Source organism: Hemibagrus wyckioides, linkage group LG18 (genome assembly GCF_019097595.1).
Source record: "Hemibagrus wyckioides isolate EC202008001 linkage group LG18, SWU_Hwy_1.0, whole genome shotgun sequence".
In the NCBI taxonomy this organism is placed as follows: Eukaryota; Metazoa; Chordata; class Actinopteri; order Siluriformes; family Bagridae; genus Hemibagrus; species Hemibagrus wyckioides.
In genome coordinates, this window is record NC_080727.1 from 9,490,018 (window position 1) to 9,517,249 (window position 27,232).

General features: G+C 38.8%; 1 protein-coding gene across 2 annotated transcripts; it reads left to right on the forward strand.

Moving 5' to 3' along the window:
• Window positions 1-4,885: 4,885 nt before the first annotated feature.
• On the forward strand, window positions 4,886-11,331 carry stbd1 (starch binding domain 1). Of its 2 annotated transcripts, XM_058415937.1 has the most exons (3): window positions 4,886-5,280; window positions 6,411-6,587; window positions 6,672-11,331. In XM_058415937.1, exons 1-3 carry the CDS (start codon window positions 5,058-5,060, stop codon window positions 7,934-7,936), a joined length of 1,665 nt encoding a protein of 554 aa, XP_058271920.1. In that variant the 5' UTR covers window positions 4,886-5,057; the 3' UTR covers window positions 7,937-11,331. The 2 variants fall into 2 exon arrangements, with proteins under 2 accessions (XP_058271920.1, XP_058271919.1); XM_058415936.1 differs by having other exon boundaries at window positions 4,887-5,280; window positions 6,411-11,331.
• Window positions 11,332-27,232: the final 15,901 nt, after the last annotated feature.

Below are 27,232 nucleotides of genomic sequence, written 5' to 3' on the forward strand. Positions count from 1 at the left end.
CTACTTTAAGCCATTGACCGACTGATATCACTGTGATGCTTTTCCTTTGTACCTTTGTGTCCTTTGCTTCTTTCAGTTGATGTTTGCTCTGAGTTGTTTCTCATTTTAATCTCCTCTTCAGGAGGTGGAATGCTGCTCAGTTTGGTTAAGTTCTGGTGTTTGACTTGGTCAGTCTAAATCCTTCCAATTTTTTCCTGTGCCCTTTGTATTTGCTGTGCATGTTTTTGGGTCATTGTCTTGCTGCATGATGAAGTTCCTCCAAATTAGATTGAATGCATTTCAGACAAAATGTTCATGTACACTTTATTCAATCTGCTGCTATCAGTCATGATTAATATGATAATGATTAGTGAGTCTGCTCCAGGTTAGAGGTTAATCTTGGTGCCAGAACTTTTATGGTTCATCTCTGTATTTCTTTGGAAGGTATGGCTTCTACATTTCTGCTCTTAAAGTCTTCTTCAAATGCTCGATTGTGATACCTTTGCCCCCTCCATGTGGAGATGTTGGTGATGTAATTGGCTGTCGTTTTCTTTGGGCACTGTGTAGTTCTTAGTACAGCAGATAAAAGATTCAACCTTGTGTTCCAATGTTTTTGGAAGGGACTGTACATAATATGAGACTCCTGAATATGAAACACCTGCCACCATTACTGAGTATATTCTTATATTTTTGGTGATATAATGTATTTCATTCTTTTTAGCAACTTTTTAATACACCACACAGGTACGAATTACATCATGAGGTTTGAGGTGGGTATTGCAGATTAAATCATCCTAATTGGTGGCCATTTTTGTGTGTCAGCTTAAACTCCAACGCAAAATGAAAGGCACATCATTGTTTCCCTAATAAACATCTATCAAATACATCTGGAATAAGTGGACAATTCGCATGAATTGGTTCTGCATCTACCAGCTGTTTCAACGCAAGGCTGTAGGTTGGTTGTCACTTGCGATTTATGGGCAATTAAAACAAATTAGGCTGATTCGAGGTCATCTTCTCAACACACACACACACACCTTTGCTACAGGTAATACCCAGAGGACAAAAAGTCACAGATCAAGCTGCCAGCTGTAAATAAGGCCAGTCTGGCTGTCTGAGGGATTCAGTCATCAATCAGTCCAATAGAGGCACTAATAAGTCAGTTTTGTACTTGAGCTTCACAGCTCCACACTTCCCTGTTTGATCTTGAGCTTAAGTTAATGTGAATGGTCTCCTTGTGTCTGTATGGGTTTCCATCAGGTTCTCTGGTTTCTTTTGCCTCTCAAAAACATGCTAGTGGTGGTTTGGTTATATGAAATTTCCATAGAAATTGTGTACGGTTTTCCTGGTTAATGCTCTCAACACCTCCTGCCAGGATAAAGCAGGTACTTTAGATGAATAAATAAATAATTTTGGGTTTTAATTTTTTTTTTAAACTTATCATTCTTTTATACACACTTTTATACTTTTATACATACTGAAATAAGCATGCCAGTTTATTAAGAACGCCATACTAATACTGGGCATGACCCCGTTTGCTCTCAGTACAGCCTCAGTTCTTCATGGCATGGATTCCACATGTAGTCTTTGAAATTCTGGTACATGGTGATGCAACTTCACAAATGATGCAGATTTTTCAGCAGCACATTCGTAATGCGACTCTAACTTTCTCCCAAAGGTGCTCTTTTGGCTTTTGATTTGCAGACTGGAGAGGCCACTAAAGAATGTCATAATTTGAGTTATGTGTCCAACGACTGTATATGAACATCATTACAGGGATTCAGATGTGAAGCTAAAATGTCAACTTGTGTCTGCTGCTGTGAAATTGTCAACTCCATCCATACCTGTTAGTGAATGGGAAAGGAACCAAACTTTCATTATAAGATCTCCAAAATTTATTTTGGGGAATAGACTTCCAATGTTTTTTAATAACATTTAGTTGGCCTTGGTATTTCCCCCAATATCTTTCCATATGATAAATGAGTTTGATAAATAAGAATGTGATACGTATTTGGTAAGACATCTTTCTAATGCAAATCTCCTTTTTGGTGTGTATTACTAATATGTCCCAGTCTAGGATGATGCTATAGCAGAATTATTAAGTGAAAAGGAAACAAAAAAATATGGACGCTTGACTGATACTATTAGGAAAAAACATCAAACAGATGTAATGGGAATACCTCATACACCAGGGTTGTTTTATCTTTTCAGATTTGACCCAGATTATATCTACAGATTATATCTATATTGTAGTAGCTAAAGTGTATACTTACATAGGAAAGGTGTATATTGAGGTAGGAAATGTGGATATTGTGGTAGATAAAGTATATACTGTGGTAGGAAAGGTGATATTGAGGTAGGAAATGTGGATATTGTGGTAGATAAAGTATATACTGTGGTAGGAAAGGTGATATTGAGGTAGGAAATGTGGATATTGTGGTAGATAAAGTATATACTGTGGTAGGAAAGGTGATATTGAGGTAGGAAATGTGGATATTATGGTAGATAAAGTATATACTGTGGTAGGAAAGGTGATATTGAGGTAGGAAAGATGTCTACTGAGGTAGGAAAGGTGAATACTGAGGCAGGAAAGGTGTATATTTATGTAGGAAAGGTAGCTAAAGTGTATACTGTGGTAGGAAAGTGTATACTGAGGTAGGAAATGTGGATATTGTGGTAGATAAAGTATATACTGTGGTAGGAAAGGTGTATATTGAGGTAGGAAAGGTGAATACTGAGGTAGGAAAGGTGAATACTGAGGCAGGAAAGTGTATACTGAGGCAGGAAAGGTGTATATTGAGGTAGGAAATGTGGATATTGTGGTAGATAAAGTATATACTGTGGTAGGAAAGGTGTATATTGAGGTAGGAAAGGTGTATACTGAGGTAGGAAAGGTGAATACTGAGGTAGGAAAGGTGAATACTGAGGCAGGAAAGGTGTATATTGAGGTAGGAAATGTGGATATTGTGGTAGATAAAGTATATACTGTGGTAGGAAAGGTGTATATTGAGGTAGGAAAGGTGTCTACTGAGGTAGGAAAGGTGAATACTGAGGCAGGAAAGGTGTATATTTATGTAGGAAAGGTAGCTAAAGTGTATACTGTGGTAGGAAAGTGTATATTGTGGTAGATAAAGTATATACTGTGGTAGGAAAGGTGTATATTGAGGTAGGAAAGGTGTATACTGAGGTAGGAAAGGTGAATACTGAGGCAGGAAAGTGTATACTGAGGCAGGAAAGGTGTATACTGAGGTAGGAAATGTGGATATTGTGGTAGATAAAGTATATACTGTGGTAGGAAAGGTGTATATTGAGGTAGGAAAGGTGTCTACTGAGGCAGGAAAGGTGTATATTTAGGTAGGAAAGGTAGCTAAAGTGTATACTGTGGTAGGAAATGTGGATATTGTGGTAGATAAAGTATATACTGTGGTAGGAAAGGTGTATATTGAGGTAGGAAAGGTGTATACTGAGGTAGGAAAGGTGAATACTGAGGTAGGAAAGGTGAATACTGAGGCAGGAAAGTGTATACTGAGGCAGGAAAGGTGTATATTGTGGTAGGAAATGTGGATATTGTGGTAGATAAAGTATATACTGTGGTAGGAAAGGTGTATATTGAGGTAGGAAAGGTGTCTACTGAGGTAGGAAAGGTGAATACTGAGGTAGGAAAGGTGAATACTGAGGCAGGAAAGTGTATACTGAGGCAGGAAAGTGTATACTGAGGCAGGAAAGTGTATACTGAGGCAGGAAAGGTGTATATTGAGGTAGGAAATGTGGATATTGTGGTAGATAAAGTATATACTGTGGTAGGAAAGGTGTATATTGAGGTAGGAAAGGTGTATACTGAGGTAGGAAAGGTGAATACTGAGGCAGGAAAGTGTATACTGAGGCAGGAAAGGTGTATACTGAGGTAGGAAATGTGGATATTGTGGTAGATAAAGTATATACTGTGGTAGGAAAGGTGTATATTGAGGTAGGAAAGGTGTCTACTGAGGCAGGAAAGGTGTATATTTAGGTAGGAAAGGTAGCTAAAGTGTATACTGTGGTAGGAAATGTGGATATTGCGGTAGCTAAAGTGTATACTGTGGTAGGAAAAGTGGATATTGCGGTAGCTAAAGTGTATACTGTGGTAGGAAATGTGGATATTGCGGTAGCTAAAGTGTATACTGTGGTAGGAAAAGTGGATATTGCGGTAGCTAAAGTGTATACTGTGGTAGGAAATGTGGATATTGCGGTAGCTAAAGTGTATACTGTGGTAGGAAAAGTGTATACTTAGGTAGCTAAAGAGTATATAGTATTAGGAATAGTGTACACTGTGGTACGAAAAGTGTCTAGTGGGATAGAAAACTATTTGTATACAGAGGTAGGTGCCGAACATTGGGGAGACACTACACAATTTCTGTCTATTTAATATTAACTGTAGCTGGTTACAAAACACAAGATTTGGGTGTCATGATTTTCAAATGCAGGCCACTACCTGTAGAGACTTGAGATTCCTTCAAGCAATTTTATTATTTGTTGTTAGTACAATAAATAGGAAGTATGCTGTTTTAAGGTGTAGTATAATGTGTATTTCAGCATAGGTGGTCTGGCTATGCTAGCTTGCCCTTAGGTGGGTGTGTGTGTGTGTGCATGGTGTCTTGTGATAGCCTGTTGTTAAAGGTGTAATTGAATTTTTCCTCTCTCTATAGCTACCGGGACGCCGACTGAGAAAAAGCCATTAATGAAAATGCTGAAAGTGTGAAACAGGTGAAGAGACTCTATGAAAACTGGGCTCGTGAGCTCAGAGAGACGTGTAATGAGAGGACGGAGAGTGACAGATACACAGAGAAAAAGGTGTGTGTGTGTGAGTGTGAGTGTGAGAGAGAGAGAGAGACAGAGAGAGAAGGGGAGGGAGAGTGAGACACAGATAGAAGCCCATTGGCAGAGAGCTCATCTGACTGCGGACAGAGATTTTTTTTAATCCGTGCTGCAACGCGAGCTCGGCTCTGAAACAGTGCGCGTGGAATGAAGCCACGCACGCGCTGCACATCGAAAAAGACGCGCGTGACGACTTTTCATCGGCTGCAGCCACGGCCGTCGACATGAGCCGCCGTTTCGGTATGATCGGGGGCTACGAGACCGCGGCCGCCGTACTGATAATCATATTCGCCTCGCTGTCAGTATGGGGCGCGTTTCTCATTTACCGAGCCGTTAAAGGTCAACGAAGGGAAAGGTGCAGCGAAGAGAACACGGACGAAACGGAAAAGGAAGCAGCGAGACGAGGAGGAGGAGGAGAAGATGAAGATGAATGGAGCAAGTCAACAGGTAAAATGAAGCACTGTTGAAACAGTTAGTTTGGGGAGAAAAGATAGAAAGGTGGAATAGAAACAGGTGCAGTGTTGGTTTCTGGAGAATGGCCAGAAGACGTTGCCTTCACGTGCTGAGTGACTAACCGTGTATGGCGGAAAAGGGAAAAGCTGATGGTCACTGCTATAATGTTACCGTTTCACTTAAGAATAAAATGCATCTCACTAATTACAACATCGGGGTCATAAAATGTATGATCATGGCTTATATTTTAAAAATATTGTACCTGTTGAGTATGCCCTAATATTCTGTCAGTTGCATATTCTGCCTGTTGGATTTTGGTGTTTCACAAACACTTTCCTGTTGACTCATGTCTGGTTTGAATGCAAAGTAGTCATTTCCAAATCATCCGACCTAGGCCGGAAGTAGAAAGAAGAAATTATAGGACTGAATTAAAAGGTGTACCAGTATGACGTAAGATGCTGTGCACGTGAACCTCAGCTGACGTGCTTTCAATTGAACATGAGGCGCAGTCACGTGATCATCCAGCCTCCTTTATTTAACTTAACACACAAGCCCCTAAATCAATATTGCCCCCCCCCTTGAGTGTTTTTGGGATATTAATTTGAGCTGAGTCAAAAAAAAAAATTACAAAAACTATTATCATTATTATTATTTTTTTTTCTTGAAAAAAAAAAAATACAATTGAGACAATCTTTGACATAATTGTGAACATAATTGGAGCCTATCCCAGGAATACACCCTGGATGGGATGCCTGGCACACAGATGAATAAATGCATACATTCACACACCTAGGGGCAATTTATAGAAGCAGTGGTTAGAGGAAACCCATGCAGACTAAGACAGAATATGCACAGAAAATCTAAACAGACAGTAACCTGAGCTCAGAATCAAACCAGGACACTGGAGGTGCAACCCACTGCATACAGCATGACCTAAATAAGTATTACAAATTAGAAATTCCCAAATCCATAGACATTCACCAGGCAAAAAGTGCTTAGCTTCAAGAGATGCTAAATTACTGAGGTAATTTGGGCTCTGTCACCTCACACTTATACCACTGTGAAAGAGTATGTGGGCAAAGAGTACCCAAAAAAATCATGTTTCTTTGCTTTTTTCCTCAAAGGAAGTGATGATGGAAGCTCTGAGGACTGGGATGTGGATTCCCGTGAAACAATAATCCTGTCTCATGCAAACCATGCACAGACATCTATAGACCTTCTGGAGGAAAACCTGGGAAAAACCTCCCATGAGAACAGGAAAGACCCAACTGGTTCCACAATCCGAAACCCTACTGGAACTGGTAAGGACCATATGAGATGCAGGCATGATGTCTGTGATACTGCAGAGAGTATTAGTGTGCAGTCAGATTTGTTTGTTTTTCAAGACAACGGTAGCAGACCCTCTGAAGACAAGCCTGAGAACAGTTTGAAGGAAAATACCCTTGATGATGAAGAATCTGAGATCGAACCGCACGCAGATGTGGATGAGCCGTCTGAAACGGAGAGTGCCCAGGAGATTATGGAAGCCAAAAATCTCCCTGTTCAAAAGTGCCAGTCTGTGGAAGATCTGTTAGACAACACACTCTTAGTGCAAGACATTATGAACAAGCCTAGTGAGGAGGAGATAATTGTCGCTGACACAGTGTTGAATATTTCGTCTGATACCACAAGTTCAGAAGCTCTGCATGAAAAGATAAAGATGGAAGACACTGAGGTAAAAACCAAAGCTTTTGAGACGAGCATTTCTCTGATCAATGACCTTGACTCCTACTGCTATGATGATCCCTTGAATAATTTGGCGTCTGAGAAAATCAAGCCTAAGATGGATGTCAAAAGCCATCAGGACTTCAACGGCAGTCTCAACAGCTTGCAGACAACAGTGAGCCACACTGATAACAGTCTGAGCAACACATTTGACCATATTCTCAGAAATCCACCACAGAACTACCTGGGCTTTACTGTAGCTGGTTTGCAAGGGGATTCATTAGCACCTCTGCGACTCGCAGAACAGAGCAAGGATAGAACGGAGGTCACGCCAGCAGACGTGAGCCAGAAGAAGAATGAGATCAGCATTATGGAGGCCATAATGGACAGCAATGAGTGGCTGAGCACTGGACCACCAGATACCAGAGACCTGCCCTGGCTGACTCAGACTCAGAATAAGAGTGGTTGTGGATTCAAAGCCGACGTTTCTTCATCTCCAGTTCCATCTTCTGCCGCTTCTGTGCTTCCTTCCGATATGATGTCACACCGAGGCAAGACAGATGTGCCAGAGGACGCCACCACTGCTGTGGCTAAGGATGAAGTAGATCTGTTGAACAAGAAAGTAGGAACAGTGTTGCCAATGCCACAGCTTGTGAAGGTCAGCTTCAGGGTGCACTACATCACACACTCCCCCAATCAGATTCTGGCTGTAACTGGGAACCAGCAGGAGCTCGGGTCCTGGGAGAGCTTTGTTCCTCTGAGGAGTGTTGAGAATGGGTTTTGGTTCTGCAGCGTCAGTCTCCCCTTGGACAGCCAGGTCGAGTGGAAATTTATCCTGGTAGAGGACGGAAAGATCCAGCGCTGGGAGGAGTGTGAAAACCGCTGTTTCGTAGTGACTGGGCAAGACGAGGAGATTCATCTGGATAAGAACTGGGGGTACGCGTGAACCAAAAGTATATCAGTGACATTCTATATAGCAATAATATTCATCACAGGTGCATTATTTCAAACAGATGTTAGCATAAATATGATGCATGAGGCTGTGATACTGTTAATGTAGCAATAATACTACCAATATGCACATTTTCACCTTCGATCAGTGATTAGCTTGTATGTCGATTTGGATATGCTTGTGTTGACAGCGTTCGTCCTGTGGCTCTTACCAGCAATAATTATATTTAGGTGTCCTACACTACTCAGAGAAATGGTTTATTTTCCAGTGACTTGTCTATTATAGTTGTTATGCAATGTCATTTTGCCAAATAATGAATTGTATGCAGGGATGGAAAATACTTGAGTAATTGTACTTCTTGACCATACTTAAGTATTACTTTGGGCTATTTATACTTTGCTTGAGTGTTAGTGAAGTTTGTCCTCTTAATATTTTTGCACCTTGCATGTTTATTCAGATTCGCAAACCATTTGTTTGGTCTCTTCGCTCATCCAGCAATCAACTGTAGGCAGTTTAGAAATCAAAACAGGCTGAACTGAATCAATTGAATAGCGTTAATGCTAATAATGTCTCTGGACATGGATTAGTATCCAGACTGCAGTGTTGATCATGAGGATGAGCACTCTTACCTCTGAACTAAACTAAGACTCGTGTACAGTGAGGTGTCGTCTTTGCCTCTCAAAAAAGATAAGCCTGTTAAGGTAAGTTTGGCAAATTTGCTAATATTACCTGTGTGTTTTTAGCTTAGTTATCTTGTTTTCTTGGCTTATGCCAGGTTAGACTAGTAGTAACTCCAGCAGCTAACAATTTGGATCAGCTAAAAGTTAGATTCTCGCTAATGGTACATATCGGTTATTTATGTATTAGTTTACTAATTATTTAATTAGCAAACTATGTAGTGTTAGTCAAGCATATTGTGCATGATGAGCTCTTAAATGGGACAGCAAATATTTACCTTTTAATACTCAAGTACATTTTAAAAATAGTTTAATACTTTCTTACTTTTTGGCTTCCAGTAAGAACCATTCATACGTTCACTGAAGTATAATTTCTTAGTACTTTTCCACCCCTGTTTCTCTAAATATTAGATTATTTTGTATGTAAGCTTATCAGAAATCCTTCTGTGTAACAAAAGTAGCATCAGTAGTCCTCAAGTACGCTAATCGGTATTTGCACAAACTCGCTCAGCACTCGGTTTTTCCTCATGTCGTAACCTTGTTCGCAAATCAGGTCTGCATGTCCGCGTCGATGTTTATGTAATCAGGGAACGACTTGTGTTGCGATTGTGGATCAGCAGTGAGCTACTCATACAGCTAAAACCCATTTTCTTCTGGCTTCCTGAGCAACCTGGTAGCACCATGTTGATTCTGCCTGCAATCTGGTTTCGTGAAAGACGATGTCTGTTCGGTAGATGAGCTAAGAGTTAGTTCCTTTACCTCTGTTCTGTTAGAGGCTGGCAGTTATCTGAGTGTCCAGGAGGAAAACAAAGCAACAAAAATGCAGATCCAAAAATACTAGCATATTTAAAATAACAAGAATGCAAATTTAGAAGCGCAAATAAAACAATAAGAAGAGTATTTAAACTGGAAAGCTAGTCTTTAAGAGAAACAAATAGTTTCTGTACAAGTTTGAGGAGTTAACAAAACACGAATGATTTGGCCGTGTTTACTGACGCACTTCTTGGTGCTCGTCGATCTGAATGTGAGTGAAAATTTCGGAAGACTGGATTTCAGTGGCTTTAAAATATAACAAATAATGCATTTATTTTATTACCACAACTTTGCCTTATAAAATCTCACAATGTGCTGCAGTGTTTAGTCGTAGTGTTTTCTATTGTAAATATGTGTGTTTATGTAAGCATCCAATTCGCTTTTGAAATAAAATAAAATAAATGAATGAATCAAACCTCACAGGTTATGTTTCTTGTCATGTTTGGGTTCATATTTAGTATATTGTCAATTAAGGTATTTAATGGACAATCAATTTAAACTAAGCTGATTGGTTTAAACATACGACTCAGTAGTGTACTTTGAACGTTACATTTCCGATACAGAGTTAGCTTAGAGGTTAGCACATAACTCCAGGGTTGGGGGTCTAGGGTTTGGTTCCCACCTCTGCCCTGTGTGTGCAGTTTGTGTGTTCTGCCTTTGCTTTGGAGGTTTCCTCAGAATAGTCTAGTTTCCTTATCCATAGAGGTACTTTTCAGGCTGACTGACCTCTCTAAATTGTCTGATGGGTTGGTACCCTGTCCTGGTTGTGCCCCCAATCTCCTGGGATAGACTCCAGGTTCCTTAAGACCCTGTGTAGGATAGGTGATACAGATGTAGACCAAATGAAGTCACTGACTATTAATTTATGCTATAGGTCCCTAGTGATGTTTTAGAGTAAGTCTCTATTAAGGCAATTGAGTGTTGACGACAACATAATCATTTAGCATACAGTCTACAGTAGGCGTGTTTCATATCCACAGCGTGTGAAGTGCATATCATTGAACAGAGTTTCTAGCCCGCTACAAAAATGTCTTGAAAACAGCAGGAAAAGTTCAGGCACTGAAATGCGTTTTTCATCTTTCTCTAGGCCATTGCACAGGAAAGAAGGTCACCACTGGATACATGTACATCTGATGTTTTGAATATTATTCACTCCATAATCACCCCAATCTTTGTGATATGATTTACATAGAATTGAAATGGTTCTATCCATCATAAACACACTGTCTGCACTAATACTTTGCCTTAATAGATATGCATTCGATTTTATTCTGATTATTGGTGGTAAAACAAGATCTTGGAGTATTTTTAATCTAGCTGTCCTTAACTCAAAATGTTCACACATGGGGCAGTGTGAGTCGCTCCCCACTGGACTTCTATAAATGCTACTCCCATTTTGGCCACTAGGTGCAGTAATGATGAAGCTCTATGGAGCTAAGAGGAATGTGAGTTCACAGTGACAAATCAATAATGGAACATTTAGCTTGTATATTTGTAATAATTGGTCACTTAAAATAGGTAATTAGTATTGCAATGGTCGTGTATGAATGCTTTATGAAGAAGCTCTATTCCAGCTGTCCCTACAGACTTCCTGTATAGTTATATAACTCATTCCAAGATTCAAGAATCATAACAAGCTCCAAATGCCCTCCCTAATGCAAATTAAACATTAATCATGCCCTGTTAACTACCAGTAACTCATTAGCGCATAGATTCAGGCTGCCACTTGCTGGCTTTGAGTCAGAAAGCTGGAGAATTTACTGCTTTACTTGTGCAAACTGCACAGCATCTCACGGTGAAAGCAAATCATTTCAGTGTGCTTTAAGGTGATTACATTAAGAATTATTATCATGGTGTTTTTTTTTTTAAATCTCATTAGCTTCTTGATAGACTTGTTTACCTCACTTGTACTTTTATTCAATGTTTAATTCGCTTAATAACAAGCCGTATCTGATGGGTTCTGATATTTACCTGGATGTTTGAGCATTACAGATAGCATTCAACTCATGAACTGGATTAGGTGTGTTAAATAGAGGTAAAGGCAAAGCCCCCCCCCCCCTTTTTTTTTTACTTCTATTGCGAAACATGAACTACATTTGAAGAGGTTAACTTTGGATTTGTCTACACTTTCCTGTGTTTATATGAGTAAAAGATTGTGTAGGGAGATGTTGGAAGGGAAGGAAGCACAAGCTGCCAGGTTCTATAAATGATTCATTTCGCTTACAAGCAAGCAGGGGCAATTTCAGGAAAGTGGAACAGAGTAGTCGTGTAACTAAAAATGCATTGCATTAACCTTTTTAATACATCCAAAAAAAAAAATAATGCTGTCAGCAATTAGCTACTTTTCTGATGAGAGCCCAAAACCACTAATCACTTCTCAAATAAGCTGAAAGGGCCAGAGAGATAGAGAGATGAAGCAGAACCCAAGATTAGACTAAAGATAATGCACAGGTTTGGGAAATGATGCATATTAACTTTTACTGACCTTGGTGGTGGCTAACATTTGGGATATAAAGACAGCATGTTAAAGCAGGAGTTATAATTCACCTGTTATACAAGCTTGTCAGCTTCTACTGGCGCATCGAAACAGCTGTCACGATGTTTTGAGATAAAAGCTTAAGATTTTCCAAGAAACCAAATAAATGATGTCAGCACTGAAATCTGAGCAGATCCAGCAATTCCATTACCACAGAATCTGACCAAAGGCTTCTTCATCAAAAAGTTTGAACCCAAGATAAGGCTAAAATCAGTGAAGCAACACATCAGGAAGTGAGGTGATCAAGAATGTATGTTGATTATGATATGTGTTTTGGCTTTTATGAGGTTTGTCTTGATTTCAGCTCTGAGACCAAACACCAGACATCATGACTCACAAAAGGGTCAACTTTAAAAGATGGCGCAATATTTGTCACAAAGAAATGAATGAATAACTAAAATTCATGGATTTTCATATAGTCTATGAACCAGTGTAGTGGCTTGTGTCTTTAAATGGTGCTTTGCACTTTGTTGCAGTTGAGCAACAGCCACAATTTTCACCAGAATAAAGGCAAAAATGGCTGAGCTCATTATTCAGTTCAGATGAGTTCAGTCAAGATCTACAGGCAAAGCTGAAATGAAACCTCAGAAGATTAAACATAAAGGTCTAAAGGTCAGCAGTAGCGGATTTCGTTTTCATCATGACCTCAATTCAAAACCCGCCAACCTGGCTGGACATGACTGACTGGATGATAAATGAAATCCAATTATGGAGCATTTCTCTTGTTCACTCAGATATTATTGGCTTTTGTATTTACATTTCTATATACTTTTATTCTGTGTTCAATACGGCGGTATACGAGTCGTTCAGCACAGTGATGTTTGTATAGTTTTGTGTGTGTACGTGTGTCTCTCCGTCTGTCAGGAGGATTAATCCTCTGTGTGCAAATATAACCTTTCACCTTTGTGTTCATTGCATTCAAATCGGATTCAGATAAACAGAGTTGTTTTGTCCGAGATCTAAAAAAGATCTCCTCAGTATGCATATCACCCAGACACACAAAAAACCCACACACACTGGCCTTCACAGATATTCCTCCGTGTCTCAGTGACTATTAATAAAACATTCTCTCTCTCTCTCTCTCTCTCTCTCTCTCTCTCTCTCTCTCTCTCTTGCACACACACACTCTCTCTCGCTCCATTTCTCTCTGCATAGAGAGAGCGATAGCACCAGCCATCCTTCAAGTCTAAAAAAGGAGAGAGCCAGTGCACTCTGATATTCACGCCTCACACAGCAGGACTCACTTACAAGACATAAAAGCCTTCGTGTTATTGTGATTCACAGTGTGTTGGACTGAAAGGGCTAAAAATTGAGCACCACACAAAAGTCCTATATTGTGAAAATGACCTTTGCAGCATACCAGTGGTTAGAGTAAATGCAACATGGAAATAAATGTCAGATCTGTACCTAGAGTGCTTTTCCCCCCAATTAAACAGTAACAGAAACCTTGCCGTTTCTACACACCAGCCAAAATGTCCGTCACAAGAGCAATCCTGTTGTATGACTCGCTGTGAGTGGCCCAAGGCTAAAATTAACCTGGCGCAAGAAGTGTGTCTCATGAAAATCCTTTGAAACAACTGTATTCGGACAAATAGCCAAATATAGACTACAACCTAACCTGCTACACTACGTACCATATTTTCAAATAGAGCTATCAGGTTACGTGCATTTTATGTACACTTAGGGCAATTATTCAAAGCTTTCTGAGAAAGAACAAGGCCAGTATAATTATAAGCAACTGATTAATCTCTCAGAGGCCCTCTCTAAGTTTGAAAAGAGACTGATTTCATCAAAGATATCTGACGGTCGATGTACAAAAGTTAGGCAAAGAATAAAGCATGACATGAGGGTGGGATACAACCAAAGCAAAGCGGGGGCTGCTTCCACCTCACACCAAGTCACAAAGCGTTGTATTCCACTTATACCACAGCCATTTGTCAACCTTTTCTACTTGCTACAGTTGCGATTGTAATTATTACAACATTTCCAGAACCAGGGTGGATGAAGGGAGGTGTGTGCTTCCTCTTAGACAAGTGAAGCCAGTCAATTTCAGCTTAACAGCACTCTGAGGAAAGCGCTTTCTACCGTCTTCCACATTCACCCCTAATTAGTGATTAGTGTCACTGTGACTGAGAGAGGAAAGACAGTATACCATCCATCCCACCAAGAGAAGAGAGCATGGCCAATTTTGTTCTCTTTGCTCCTAGACATTGATTGCTGTGGCATCATCAGGATTCAACTTGAGAATGTCTCTTTTTATGGTTACATCTAATGCTTCAGCCAAAAAATGAGTTCGTTTCTCACTTGTTATATCGGCTAGGATATACAATCCTTCCCTTGTCGTCCTCTCTTGAGGTTAATTAAGAAAAAAAATCTAGCTTGTCATGTTACAGAGAAAGCACAAAGCCAAGGCATCCATCCTGAAGACTTTCTTGTGTTGGAAAAACGTAAAATGTTGTCGCCACACCGGATTATTTAGTCCAGGTTTTCAATTTGACACCGGATGCCCTTCCTGACGCAACCCTCCCATTTAATCCGGGCTTGTGACCGGCACTGAGAGTTAACTCTGCAGTGGCTGGGTTCCCAGGAATCGAACCCAGGACAGGGCAATGAGAGCATGGGATCCTGCCGCTGGACCAAGAGGAGGCCACTGTCGGAAAAGCGTAAAATAACAGCCTTAAATCTAACTGTTATGAAGCATTAACTTCAGAGACTTCTTCTTAAACATCTCAGAAAACGACTTCATATGAACAATCACTCACATTTTTTTAATCAATTTAAATGGAGCGTCTGTCATATAAATCTCTATAGTTCTATAGATGCATTCTCCTGCCCAAAGACATGCAAAGTTTATCTAAATGATCTAAATGCAGATTGAGTACAATACTGAATGCTGAATCACAATGACAAACGTGTGCACAATAATGTTAGTTTAGGGGGGAAAAAAAAAACCCAGGCTTACATAACCTTAAAAATAAAACCCTTTCTTATCGGAAAATCCATTAAGGTCAGAGGTCACATGAGTGCACAGTATGTCACAATCTGCTGATTCACTTTCAGAAGAGTGGATTGGTGGTTTTGCTCGATAAAGCTTGTTTAGTGTCAGTCTGGCACACATATCGTATGAAAGGCTTGGTTTTGGCAACACACATTGTTATTCTTATTAGTTGTGAAAAGTTGTGCATGCACATGGGTTTAATATGACATTGCAATCAGACACGACTCTGAAGGAAAGAAATAAACACAGATTGAGTTTATTGGGCATGTGTGTGTGTGTTGCAACAACTTAATAAAACAGTTCAACTGCAATGCAATAAAATAATACTAAGATTTTTAACAAGATTGTAGGGTTTTTTGGATGTGTTTAAAATGCTGCCTATGCAGTTACAACTCCAACAGATTTGGACACTTGTGTGTGTGTGTGTGTGTGTGTGTGTGTGTGTGAGAGAGAGAGATAGACAAAGAGATATTTTAGAGTTTCACTCCCCCTCCTGGACACATACAAAATAGACATTTCTGTCTCTCTGCATCTCTAGTAGATTATTCCAGAATATCATCTTTTTCTTTTTCATATTAATGGGTTTATTTATCTGTTTGGGAATTTTTTTCTTTCATTACAATTTTTTTTTTTAAATGACAAAAACCGCAGCTTTTATTTAAAAGCTTTCATATGGTTATCAAGGTTCCAGTTAGGATTAGGCATAATATGTAGTATAAATTAACTGCATCAAGAATGATGTCAATAAAAAGTCCTTTCAAAGATAATCAAAAATGAAGACAAACATGAATTCACCTGGAACAGGATGGCTGTCCACTGCAGGGCTTTATTAATGCACTCTTTAACATCTATGGGCAATTTAGTATAGCCAGGATTCCTATGTTTTTGGAAGAAATCCAGTGCAATGCAGAGGAAACCTAAGTATATATACAGAACACCAGACAGTAACTTAAGCACAGGTTTGAACCAGAAACACTGAAACTGTGAAAAGGCAATGATTCCTCAGATTCCTTTGTGGTTATAGAGCTTCTCTACATGGTAAAAAAGTTCTACATGGTCAACTTTTTGGTTTATGTCTCCGAGTTTTATGGCTCTCAGTGGTTGACTGGAAGATTGGAGTTCAAGGCCAAGCTCCAGGGTTGCGGGTTTGATTCCCACCTATCCCCTGTGTACATGCCTTCTCCCTGTGCTTTGGGGGTTTTCTCCAGGTAATCCAGTTTCCTCCCCAAATCCAAAGACATGGTTTGTAGGCTGATATTCATCTCTTAATTGTTTAGAGTGTATGTGCAATGGGTTAAAGTTATTAGAAAATAAATAAAAAGTTCAATGGGTCCATGAATTTGATTTCACAGTTAAGAGTGTTCGAATGATCATCCAACCTCCCAAAAATATTCCACTTGATAGACTGGCTATGACCTTTTTTTTTTTTCAGGTTCCAGATCCAACATAACCCTTACCAGGATAAAGCAGTTACTATGGAATTTAATGAATGGACAAAACATTGAAGGTAGCGTTGTTGCCTCACAGCTCCAGCATCCTCAGATCAACACTGAGCTCAGATTACTGTCTTTGTGGAGTTGTGTATGTTTTATCCGTGTTCTTCTCCAGTTTCCTCACACCTTCCAAAAAAATGCCAGTAGGTAGATTGGCTATGCTACATTCCCCAGACTGACTGGTGACCCACCCAGGGTGTGTTCCTGCCTCAGGCTCTGTGTTCCCAGTATAGGCTTCAGATTTACCGCAACCCTGACGATGATAAAACAGCTACTGAAAATGAATGAATGGATGAATTCATTAATTAATATACAGTGAATATATAAATTAGTCTAAATTTGAAAAAGAAAAAGAGGTATACTTGTATACTTACACAGTGCATTCAGAGTGTTCACAAGAGTTGACAATACAGCAGAATGAACCAGAAACTTACCTAAATGCAAGACAGTTGTAGAAACACACAGATAGAGAGAGGCTAACTAAAAATGCTTAATTATATATAGTCAAAGCAAAGTTTGTTTGTGTCTTAAATTGTATACAAAAAAAAAATTCACAAACATTTTTTAAAATAATAATATACATAAATAGTAAAAGTCCCACAGTAAAAGTCCCATTAAAGAAACTTTCTTGCAGAGCCAGATCTCTTAAAGGTGGGTAAATACTTTTCTCTTGAATGATTAGGTAATGTCATGTATTTAGCTTACGCTTCACTCCTGCCTCTAAGGTAATATAATCAAAGTAAACCTCCCATAGTGTGACATAATACACTGAGGAATGTTCTGTGTTGATGTTACCCATGTGTGCTGTGTGCTTGCTCACTCTCTGATCTCATGTTCACATTTCAATTACACACACACACACACAGCACTTACTACTTTCTCTGCCATTGTATAGCTTACAGCTCTGAAAGTGTTGCCTCCTTCCACAACATGATACATGCACACACAAACACATACTCTACATAATGAAACCAGCATGCATGACCAACCCTTCCAGCTCTTGTATAATTGCATGACTTGTGTGCCATTTAGCCCTTATAACGATAAAAAATGAAAGTTTTTCCAATTTTCAAATAACACCAAATCTAAGAAAACATGAATTTCAAAACCCAATGTTTCCCAAAGTGTGAGGCAGGTCCCGCTTGGGAGGGATGAGAGCACTGCAGGGGCGACACATGGAGATGGAATGAGAGTATAAAGGGCGTGAGAAATAAAGTCCTTTGTATTGAATGAAAAGCCAGATTGCAAATGAAAAATGGGAATAAAATGTGGTTACACATGAGATGTCAACAAACACCTCTGAAGACTGTTGCTTTGTGGGAAAAAAGACAGTGGAATGTGGAATAAATCGCATAGTGGTGCTCTGTATAGGAGAGTAATGTTAGCAAACTAGATAGACAACCTGAGAAAAATGAGAAAAACACGGCAACATTTTTGACAGTCTTTAAACAATAGTCCTGTATTATTTTTTCAAAGTAATAACAGCAAAGGCCTAATATTTTGAGTGATTAGCAAGGAGGGAGGGACTTTGACTGAAAACGTTTAGGAATTGGTCGCTGTAGCTGATGGCATGAGGATGTTGTAGTTAATCTAATGATTTTGATTTAAAGTGTATCATATTTAACTTTAAATATACACAGATCAGGTAGAACATTCTGAGCACCGATTATCATGGCACCTGTTAGTGGGTGGGATATATTAGGCAGCAAGTGAACATTTTGTCCTCAAAGTTGATGTGTTAGAAGCAGGAAGCGTAAGGATTTGAGCGAGTTTGACAAGGGCAAAATTGTGGTGGCTAGACGACTGGATCAGAGCATCTCCAAAACTGCAGCCCTTGTGGGGTGTTCCCAGTCTGCAGTGGTCAGTATCTATCAAAAGTGGACCAAGGAAGGAACAGTGGTGAACCGGCGACAGGGTCATGGGCGGCCAAGGCTCATTGATGCACGTGGGGAGAGAAGGCTGGCCCGTGTGATCCGATCCAACAGACGAGCTACTGTTGCTCAGATTACTGAAGAATTCTGGTTCTGATAGAAGGTGTCAGAATACAAAGTGCATCACAGTTGGTTGCGTACTTTGTGCCTCTACCCACTTGCACAAAGTGGTTATGGTTTTGGGCATGTTGGTTAATATATATATAAAAAAAAAGTGGTTTGGGAAGAATTCACGGCTATGCTCGACATGTGGGTAATCAAGGAGTTCCACAGTGATCCTTCAACACCCTTACACGCTTGGGTTCTATAGCGATTTCACGGTATCACTGGAATTAAAGAAAAAAAAAAGTGTAAACTTAATTTTCTTCTTCCCACGATCTTCAGGAAATTCGGATTGATGCAGCTGGCCATTAAACAGCTGTCTTGCTGTCTTTTGGAATATTGCAAATTACACTTCACACAGTAAAAATTAATAAATAGGTAACAGTTCCACAAATCTATCTTTATTGTCAAAGCATCTTCAGAATCTTCTTCTTCTTCTTTCAGCTTTTCCCTTCAGGGGTCGCCGCAAGGAATCATCTCTCTCCACCTATCCCTATCTTCTGCATCCTCAACACTAGCTTCATATCCTCATTTATTACATCCTCTTTGACCTTCCTTATTGCCTCCTTCCTGTCAGCTCCATGTCCAACATTCTCCTACCAATATACTCACTCTCCCTCCTCTGAACATGTCTAAACCATCTATCAATGCAAATGAAAAACAAAGCATTCTGTAATGTGTATTTCTAAAAAGATGACGTTTTCCTTCATGCTCGTTGTGCTGGATTTGCCTCGGGTAGTTTTTCTTCCTGATAAGTCAAAAAAAAAAGAAAAATAATTGCACCAGAAAAATGAACTCCTTCAGTGATGTGTGGGATAGGTCATCAGCACATGTTGTGATGTGCCGAGTGTCCCAGCCGCACCTACTGCCATACTTCAGTTGTGTTTTTTTTGTAGATTCAGGTGTGCTAGTGAAAGTTTAAAAAGACACTGTGCTGACCTTCTGCAACATAAAAGTGATGGATTTAAAAATTACCTTAAACAACAACTTTAATATACAGACTGGAATCAGAGTTGGTTTTAACACAAGATTTAAAATACAATTCACAAGAGACTTTAATGTGGAACAAACAAATTTACATATGTGGAGACAAGATCCAAATTTTATTTTATTTTTTTTTTACAAGTCCTTGACAAAAAGAATAGGTGTTAAAATAGAATCATAAGCAACCACACTCACACACAAATCTCAGGTATGAAATACTGTGTGTTCAGGCTATATTCAGGTATGTTTTTAGCTTGAAAGACAGTCTGGTAGCGGTACCCTAGTATGACATGTAGCATTGTACTTTAATAGCAAGACTAATCTTGAAGGTGGGGTTCTGACTTACGATGGTTTTTGTGTTAGAGGGGGAAAAAATCACAATACATCAGACTTTATATGACAGGAAACACTGAAAGTGTTTGTGTTTTGTTGCATCAGCTATGCTTAAAAAGATTGAGCATATCTGAAAGTATCCTAGTTTCTGTATGTGTAATAAACAAACTACACACTGCCATTTGTCAATTTATGTATTTTACACTTATTTTATCCGTTACTGTATTTCACATGTGCCTTCTCAATCAGTAGTGATGATGTGTAATGGATGTAACAGTGATATGGAGATGAGAAATGAGTCATTTCCCACAACAGTTAACAAAATGAATCTACAGCACAGATGTCCAATTCTATCCGCAAGGGGCTGGCGTGGGAGCAGGTTTTTATTCCAATCATGCAGGAGACACAGCTGATTTCACCTGTTTAATCAGTTGATCTTTCCTTTTAAGATACTATGACGTGTGGCTTCTGCCTGGTTGGAATAAAAACCTGCACCCACCTGCCCTTTCTGGATGAATTCGGATCTATTCAGAATGGGACTATGTTCGAGCCAAATGCACAAAATCATGATATAAAAGGATGAGAAAAATAACCTTAAGGGTGAACATCTCAAGCATTTTTCCTTTCAATGGCTCTAAACATCTCAGACCTCATGGACAACTTGGAGGAAGTGACCACTAAAGGTGCTGTTATTTTTAGCCCAGCAAAGTAAATATAAAATCCATTTAAGCCGTTTGTAAATACACTATAAAACATTTCAAGATACCGTACTTAAACTTAGAAACAAAACTTGACGATAACCTTTGTTTCCACTTATATGTAGTGAAAACTTTAAGTTTTTATCTTCCTAAACTTGATTTCGTGATCCAAAATGACAAATTAGAGTTAAACAGAAGAAAGATGTTCCCATAACTTAATCATGTTTTAATGTGTAGCAAATTATACACACACAAAAAGAGAGAAATGTATTTTTTATTGTTAGACCTTCTAGCCCATTTCTAGCAGCGGAACTGGTATAAAGGGTAGCTGTGGAGGTCTTTAGTGTCAGAGCTATCGTCTGAAGCTACATTTAGGGTTGCTTTAGGTGTAGGCTACCTGAGAAGTATCATTAAAGGCTGTGCTCAGGTATAGTTTAGCATGAAAGGTAGTGTTACTCTTGGTAATTTTAGTGTTATTCTCCACTCAACAAATACAGGTTTCAGTTGTCAGGACAGAGGTTCAGAATTTTTCTCAGACCTGATGTTTGCTCAAAATAGAAAGAGTCTCTGTGCTTTAAATCAGGGTGTGCAATGTTCTGGATGCCTGATTCACTAGCCTAATATAATTTAACCTGAAACTATTGTATTAGTATTAGTATTAGTATCAGCTAGTTAAACATTTATAATCTGGATGAGGTGTGTGAATAGGGCTGCAATGTGCCAAGTGTTGGAAAATGTACACTAACGTTACTGCAACTGTATTAATAATTATTTCGAGTGGAAGGAAAAGAAGTCATCAAGAAATAAATAGAGACTAAAGAAGTCATCTTGTGTATTTGAGAATTTATTTAAAAAATCTTTTTCATCTCTAATGACAACACATCTAGGGAACACCACCTAGATTATCATCAGTATATAAAGATAACGCTAGCTGGCTAGGTTTGTTAGCTAGCTAGCTAATCTGTACATGTTTCTTGCCACTTATCCTATCCCAGGGGACACAGGGCAGGGTACAGCCCGGACTGGTCATCACAGGGCTCGATCACACACACTCACACAATACAGACAATTAAGAGATGCCAATCAATGCATGGCTTTGGACTGGGGAGGAAACCAGCGTAACCAAAGCATGGGAAAAACATAAAAACTCCAAGCACACAAGGCAGATTGAATTTACCACTGCCACATCAAAAGCATGAGTAATCATGCTCAGTGTCCACTTTCATGAGTGTGTTCCATAGAGGCTTGTCAATTGGTCCAGGAGAATGACACCACCCATTGCCTCGTCATGTTTCCTCAACTTCAGGAAGTATTTGCTCTCCTTCCTGCCCCACCTTTATTTCATGTTCTTCCCCAACCCTAACAGAGTTCTAGGCCATAAGGACTGGATGGATGTCAGACTTTTGATCAGAACAATCATGGCTTACAGATTTTTTTTTTCTTGGTTTCCTCTCTGCTTGTCCTTGTCTGACTTGTTGCAAATGGACAGGCTCTCTCCAGCTCAGCCTGTATATTCTTCTCAGATAGTATCTCTAGTGCGCTGTGAAGTAATTGTAACTTGTGGTTGGGACTGTTGATTCTCTGACAAAGAACTACAGGATATCCAGTCCTCTTGACATCTTGGGAAAGTTCAATAGTTACACCTTGATGTAGGAGGAAATCACAGTCACAAGTCCACTTTTGCTACAGAGAAAAAGAGAACGCTTGACACCACATGCTTTTGGCATTTCTTTTTCACAGGTAACATCAATGTACAGACTTTCTTCCAGCAAGAGATCCAAACATCGCTTGTGAATGGAGTCACAAAGTGGGTTCACTTTGTAGAAGACATCTTCGATGGCCATTCCAAGTTATTGAAGTGAAGGAGCAAGAATATCTAAAGAAGCGTACGTCTATAATCGAGTCTCAGAACATGCAAACTGTGGGAAGCTTTAGCACTCTAATAGCCAGTTTAGTACTCTATTAGGGATTTACTTTCTCCTGAGGATATATTCATGAAGCCCCTTGTTCCACTTTCATTTTTGACATCAGGTCAAACGTCTGAGCTGTCACATAATTAAAAAAGTACTCATATGGCCTCAGAACTGGATTTACTCTAAATCCTCTGTTTGATTTACTGAATCCTCGGTCTTCAGAATTCATGCTGAAATAAACATTGTTGAAAATAATTAAATTCATCCTTAGACATTATTTTGATAGTATTTTAAATAACGCATGAAAATGTGAATTGAAGAATTTATTACTTTTTCCCGCTTTGCCAAGGTTCTCTTCAGAAATAATGAACCCTCTCCATGTGACCCTCATTAGGGGAACATCTGACTCTGATATGTTGGCTATTAATCTCTAGCAACTAGTCTGTGTACTCTACCTTAATTATCACCTTTAAAGAAAAAAAAAATCCAGAATAATGTGCTGCCCGTTACAATGGACCCAAGGTCTGAAAGCTTTAAACCTTAGAGATTTACAAGATCAAATAATATATATATTTTTTTATTTAAGTAAATAAATTATAAACAATAAATAATAAACAACAAATAATTGTTATTTAGAAGAAAATAACAATTTTGTGTACATTTTAAATTCAACTGAAATTCATTTAGCAACATTTTTTTAAAAGTTGCTCTTGGCGGATATGAGATGGTGTTTCATTGATTTGCATGCTTTTCTGGATGTTTAATAATTGTGGAAGAGTGAATTCACTACCCCACTTAGCACCATATTACTGATTTATTACTATTATTAGTCCACAAAATGGACAATAAATGCTAAAAGAAGCCCGATGAGGCAGATATCACACTGCCCCATGCTCTCTCTATAAACATGTGGGAGGTGTAGCAGAAAGGTCAGTTAATAACTTTCACTGTTTCACTGTTTTAACTGCAAATTTAAAAATATTCTGTGGTATTTTTTTAATAGTAAATTACAAATAAATTTTATACACTTCTACAAACAAAATCAAGTTACACTGAAAAAATTGGGAACGTAGGATTATGAAGTGTGTGCAGCATGCTGATGCTTTTTAAAGATTTAACCTAGTTAACCCAGGTAACTGAGAATAATGAACTGGATGATGGTATGTTGTTGACTCTGAAATGCCTATCATAGCATTAATATTTTTTATTTACAGGTATAACAGGTTTACTATTAAAGCAAAACCTACAGAGGAAGAGTCAACACACATCAAATATTAAACTCTGTGAAAGATTGGTAACACATTCATGGTGTATTCCTGCCTTTGTGTTCAGTGTTTCAAATATAGGCTTTGGATCCAAAGCAACCCATGATCCACATACACTATACTGCCAAAGATTTTGGGACACCCCTCCAAATCATTGAATTCAGGTGTTGTTTTTCAGGGGTTGGGCTTGGCCATTTAGTGCAGTCAAGTTCCTCCACACCAACCTCGCTCATCCATGTCTTTATGGACCTTGCTTTGTGCACTGGTGTGCAGTCATGTTGGAACAGGAAGGGGTCATCCCCAAACTGTTCCCACAAAGTTGGGAGCATGAAATTGTCCAAAATGTCTTGGTATGAAGCTGAAGCATTAAGAGTTCCTTTCACTGGAACTAAGGGGCCAACACCTAAATTCAATGATTTGGAGGGGTGTCCCAAAACTTTTGCCAATATAGTGTATTTCCTTCTTTTACAAACAGTATAGATGTGTCTGTTTGTGTGTTATCTGCTTGTACCAAAAGCCAAGACAGTTTAACACTAGTAAGTAGAATGTCAGAACTCATTTGCAGTCAGCTGTGAGAGGTATTAATATCTCACTGTCACTGCTTAGAGAATTTATAGAGGCTCATCAGCTCTTCCCTCCAAACAATATTAAACTGGATCCCACTGTAGGAAAAGACTTTTCTAGAAAACCGTCTGCTACAGTTAGTCAGTAGAATTACATGCTGTAAAAAAAAAAAGAACTATCTGAAAGTTCCAAATCTGATTACAGAAGTTTAATATAATGAAAGGTAACTGAATTTTATTATCATTTCAATTCAAGTTTTCTTTGAGAAAACATGTGAGATAATGCTCGTTGAGAAGAGTTAGCCTTCGCCCTCCCTGTTTGATGGCTGGCTGGTGGCTGAGAAGTGATAGTGGACCAAATTAGGGAGAAAATAGGAATAGGAAAACATTTTTTCATTTATAATTTCAAAACCTTTGTGATACACTGTAGATTTTGTTCATGTTCAAGATTTACTCATGCTTTAAACATATTCTGCATCTTAAACTGCATCGATCTTCTACTGCAGGAGTGACTGGCGTTGATTATCTTGAAGCTGCTGCTTAGAAAATTGGACTACTGCTTAGAAAATTGAAATTATAATGGCAAAACTGATTAATCTCATCTTCTCTCAGACTGCTCTAGACATATTGTGAAATGGTATATGGTATTTAAATACATATATATATATATATATATATATATATATATATATATATATATATATATACATATATATACATACAGTATATATATATATATTTTTTATATATATATATATAAATGGACTTTCAAATCAGCTAAGTCACTGAAAATGGACTGTACTGCAAATGTTTTAATCAGTCTGGAGATCAATAGCATGATTCTCAGCATAACTTTCCTTGTGGAGATGTTAGTCATGTGTGACATCGGAATCAACCCTGCCATATACACAGACCAGGCATAACATTATGACCACCTGCCTAATATTGTGCTGGTCCCCCTTTTGCTGCCAAAACAGACACGACCTGTCGAGGAACTGTGTATTCTGACACCTTTCTGTCAGAACCAGCATTAACGTCTTCAGCTATTTGAGCAACAGTAGCTCGTCTGTTGGATCGGATCCCACGGGCCAGCCTTCACTCCCCACGTGCATCAATGAGCCTTGGCCACCCGTGACCCTGTCTCCGGTTCACCACTGTTCCTTCCTTGGACCACTTTTGATAGATACTGACCACTGCAGACCGGGAACACCCCACAAGAGCTGCAGTTTTGGAGATGCTCTGATCCAGTCGTCTAGCCATCACAATTTGGCCCTTGTCAAACTCGCTCAAATCCTTACGCTTGTCCATTTTTCCTGCTTCTAACACATCAACTTTGAGGACAAAATGTTCACTTGCTGCCTAATATATCCCACCCACTAACAGGTGCCATGATGTGGAGTCAGTGCTCATAATGTTATGCTTGATCAGTATAAACTGAAATGTTCATGTTAGTTTTAACCCTCAGCAAGGTAAAGCTGTAGGTTTTCCACCACAGGACAGTCTTCAGGACAGGAGACTTTTTCTTGGAACATGACATGATGCATTTTTGTATTAATAACTTTGCAAGAGAAAAAGTTTTGATTGTGCTTGGTCTTGATTGTGATGTTTTAGAACTTACATATACTTACACCAACGAGCTATTAAAAATAGTTTAATAAACGTTTATTACTCTTCTATTTATGCTATAAAGAATTCTCTAGGCTTTCAATCGATATAAACACATTTTGTTTTGTGGCACTGGCCACTTTGTTAGGAACACCTATACACCTATGCTTTCATGGCATTATTCAATAAGCTAATGATGTAGTTCCAAGGTACTGCATAAAATCACACAGATACAGATCAAGAGATTACACTGTGGGAGGGAGAAATATGATCTCAGTTTTTTCTCTGGAGAAAATATGTGATCTCTGTGACTTTGACCATGGCATGTTTGTTGGTGCCAGATGGACTGCTGATCTCATGGGATTTTCAATGACAAGTGATGACAAGTGTCTCTAGGGTTTACACAGAATGATATGAAAAACAAAAAAAACATGCCAGTTCTGTGGGTGGAAACAGCTTGTTGATGTTAGAGAATCATGATGTTAGGTTAGAGAATGGCCAGACTGGTTTTAGCTGACAGAGAGGTTACTATTAATTAATCACTCCTTACAACTGTAGTGAGGTGAAAAACATCTCAGAAGGGAACATGAACCTTGAGGTAGATAGACTGCAGGACAGGACAGTTCAGTATTGGAAAAACTTCACCTGGTCTTTTTTGCAGTCTGCAAACTTCCACTCACTGCTACTGAGGATGGCTTCACATAGCCTAAACATACCTGAGATGACTGTAGATGGTACCACGAAGAAACCATGAAGATTACATTGGACTGCAACTGATATGAACAGTTTTGGAATGATGGCTTAGGACTGCAATTGTCACAAACAGTTTAGCACTCAAGTCTTTATCAGTGAACAGCTGATCGACAAAACAGACTTCATGTTTAAATTATAATAAATTTCCTGGTTGCATAATTGCACTATATTGACCATATAACACACTTATAGAAGAGAAATGATTTATAATTGCACTTTTTTTGACCATATAACACACTTATAGAAGGGAAATTATTTATAATTGCACTTTTTTGACCATTTAACACTTATAGATGGGAAAATATTTATAATTACACTATATTGACCATATAACACTTATAGAAGGGAAATAATTTATAATTGCACTTTTTAGACCATTTAACACACTTATAGATGGGAAATTATTTATAATTGCTCTGTTCTCTGATAAGAATAAGCATGGGTTCCCTTTTAGGTCTGGTTCCACTGAAAGTTTCTTCCTCCTTTAGTCTCAGGGGGTGTTTCTGTGCCACCATCACCTCTGGATTGCTCATTAGAGATTGATTTGATATTTAATATTCTAAATGTATATATTTCTGCAAAGATGCTTTGTATGAATGTCCAATGTTCTCCAGTTCTGATGAACC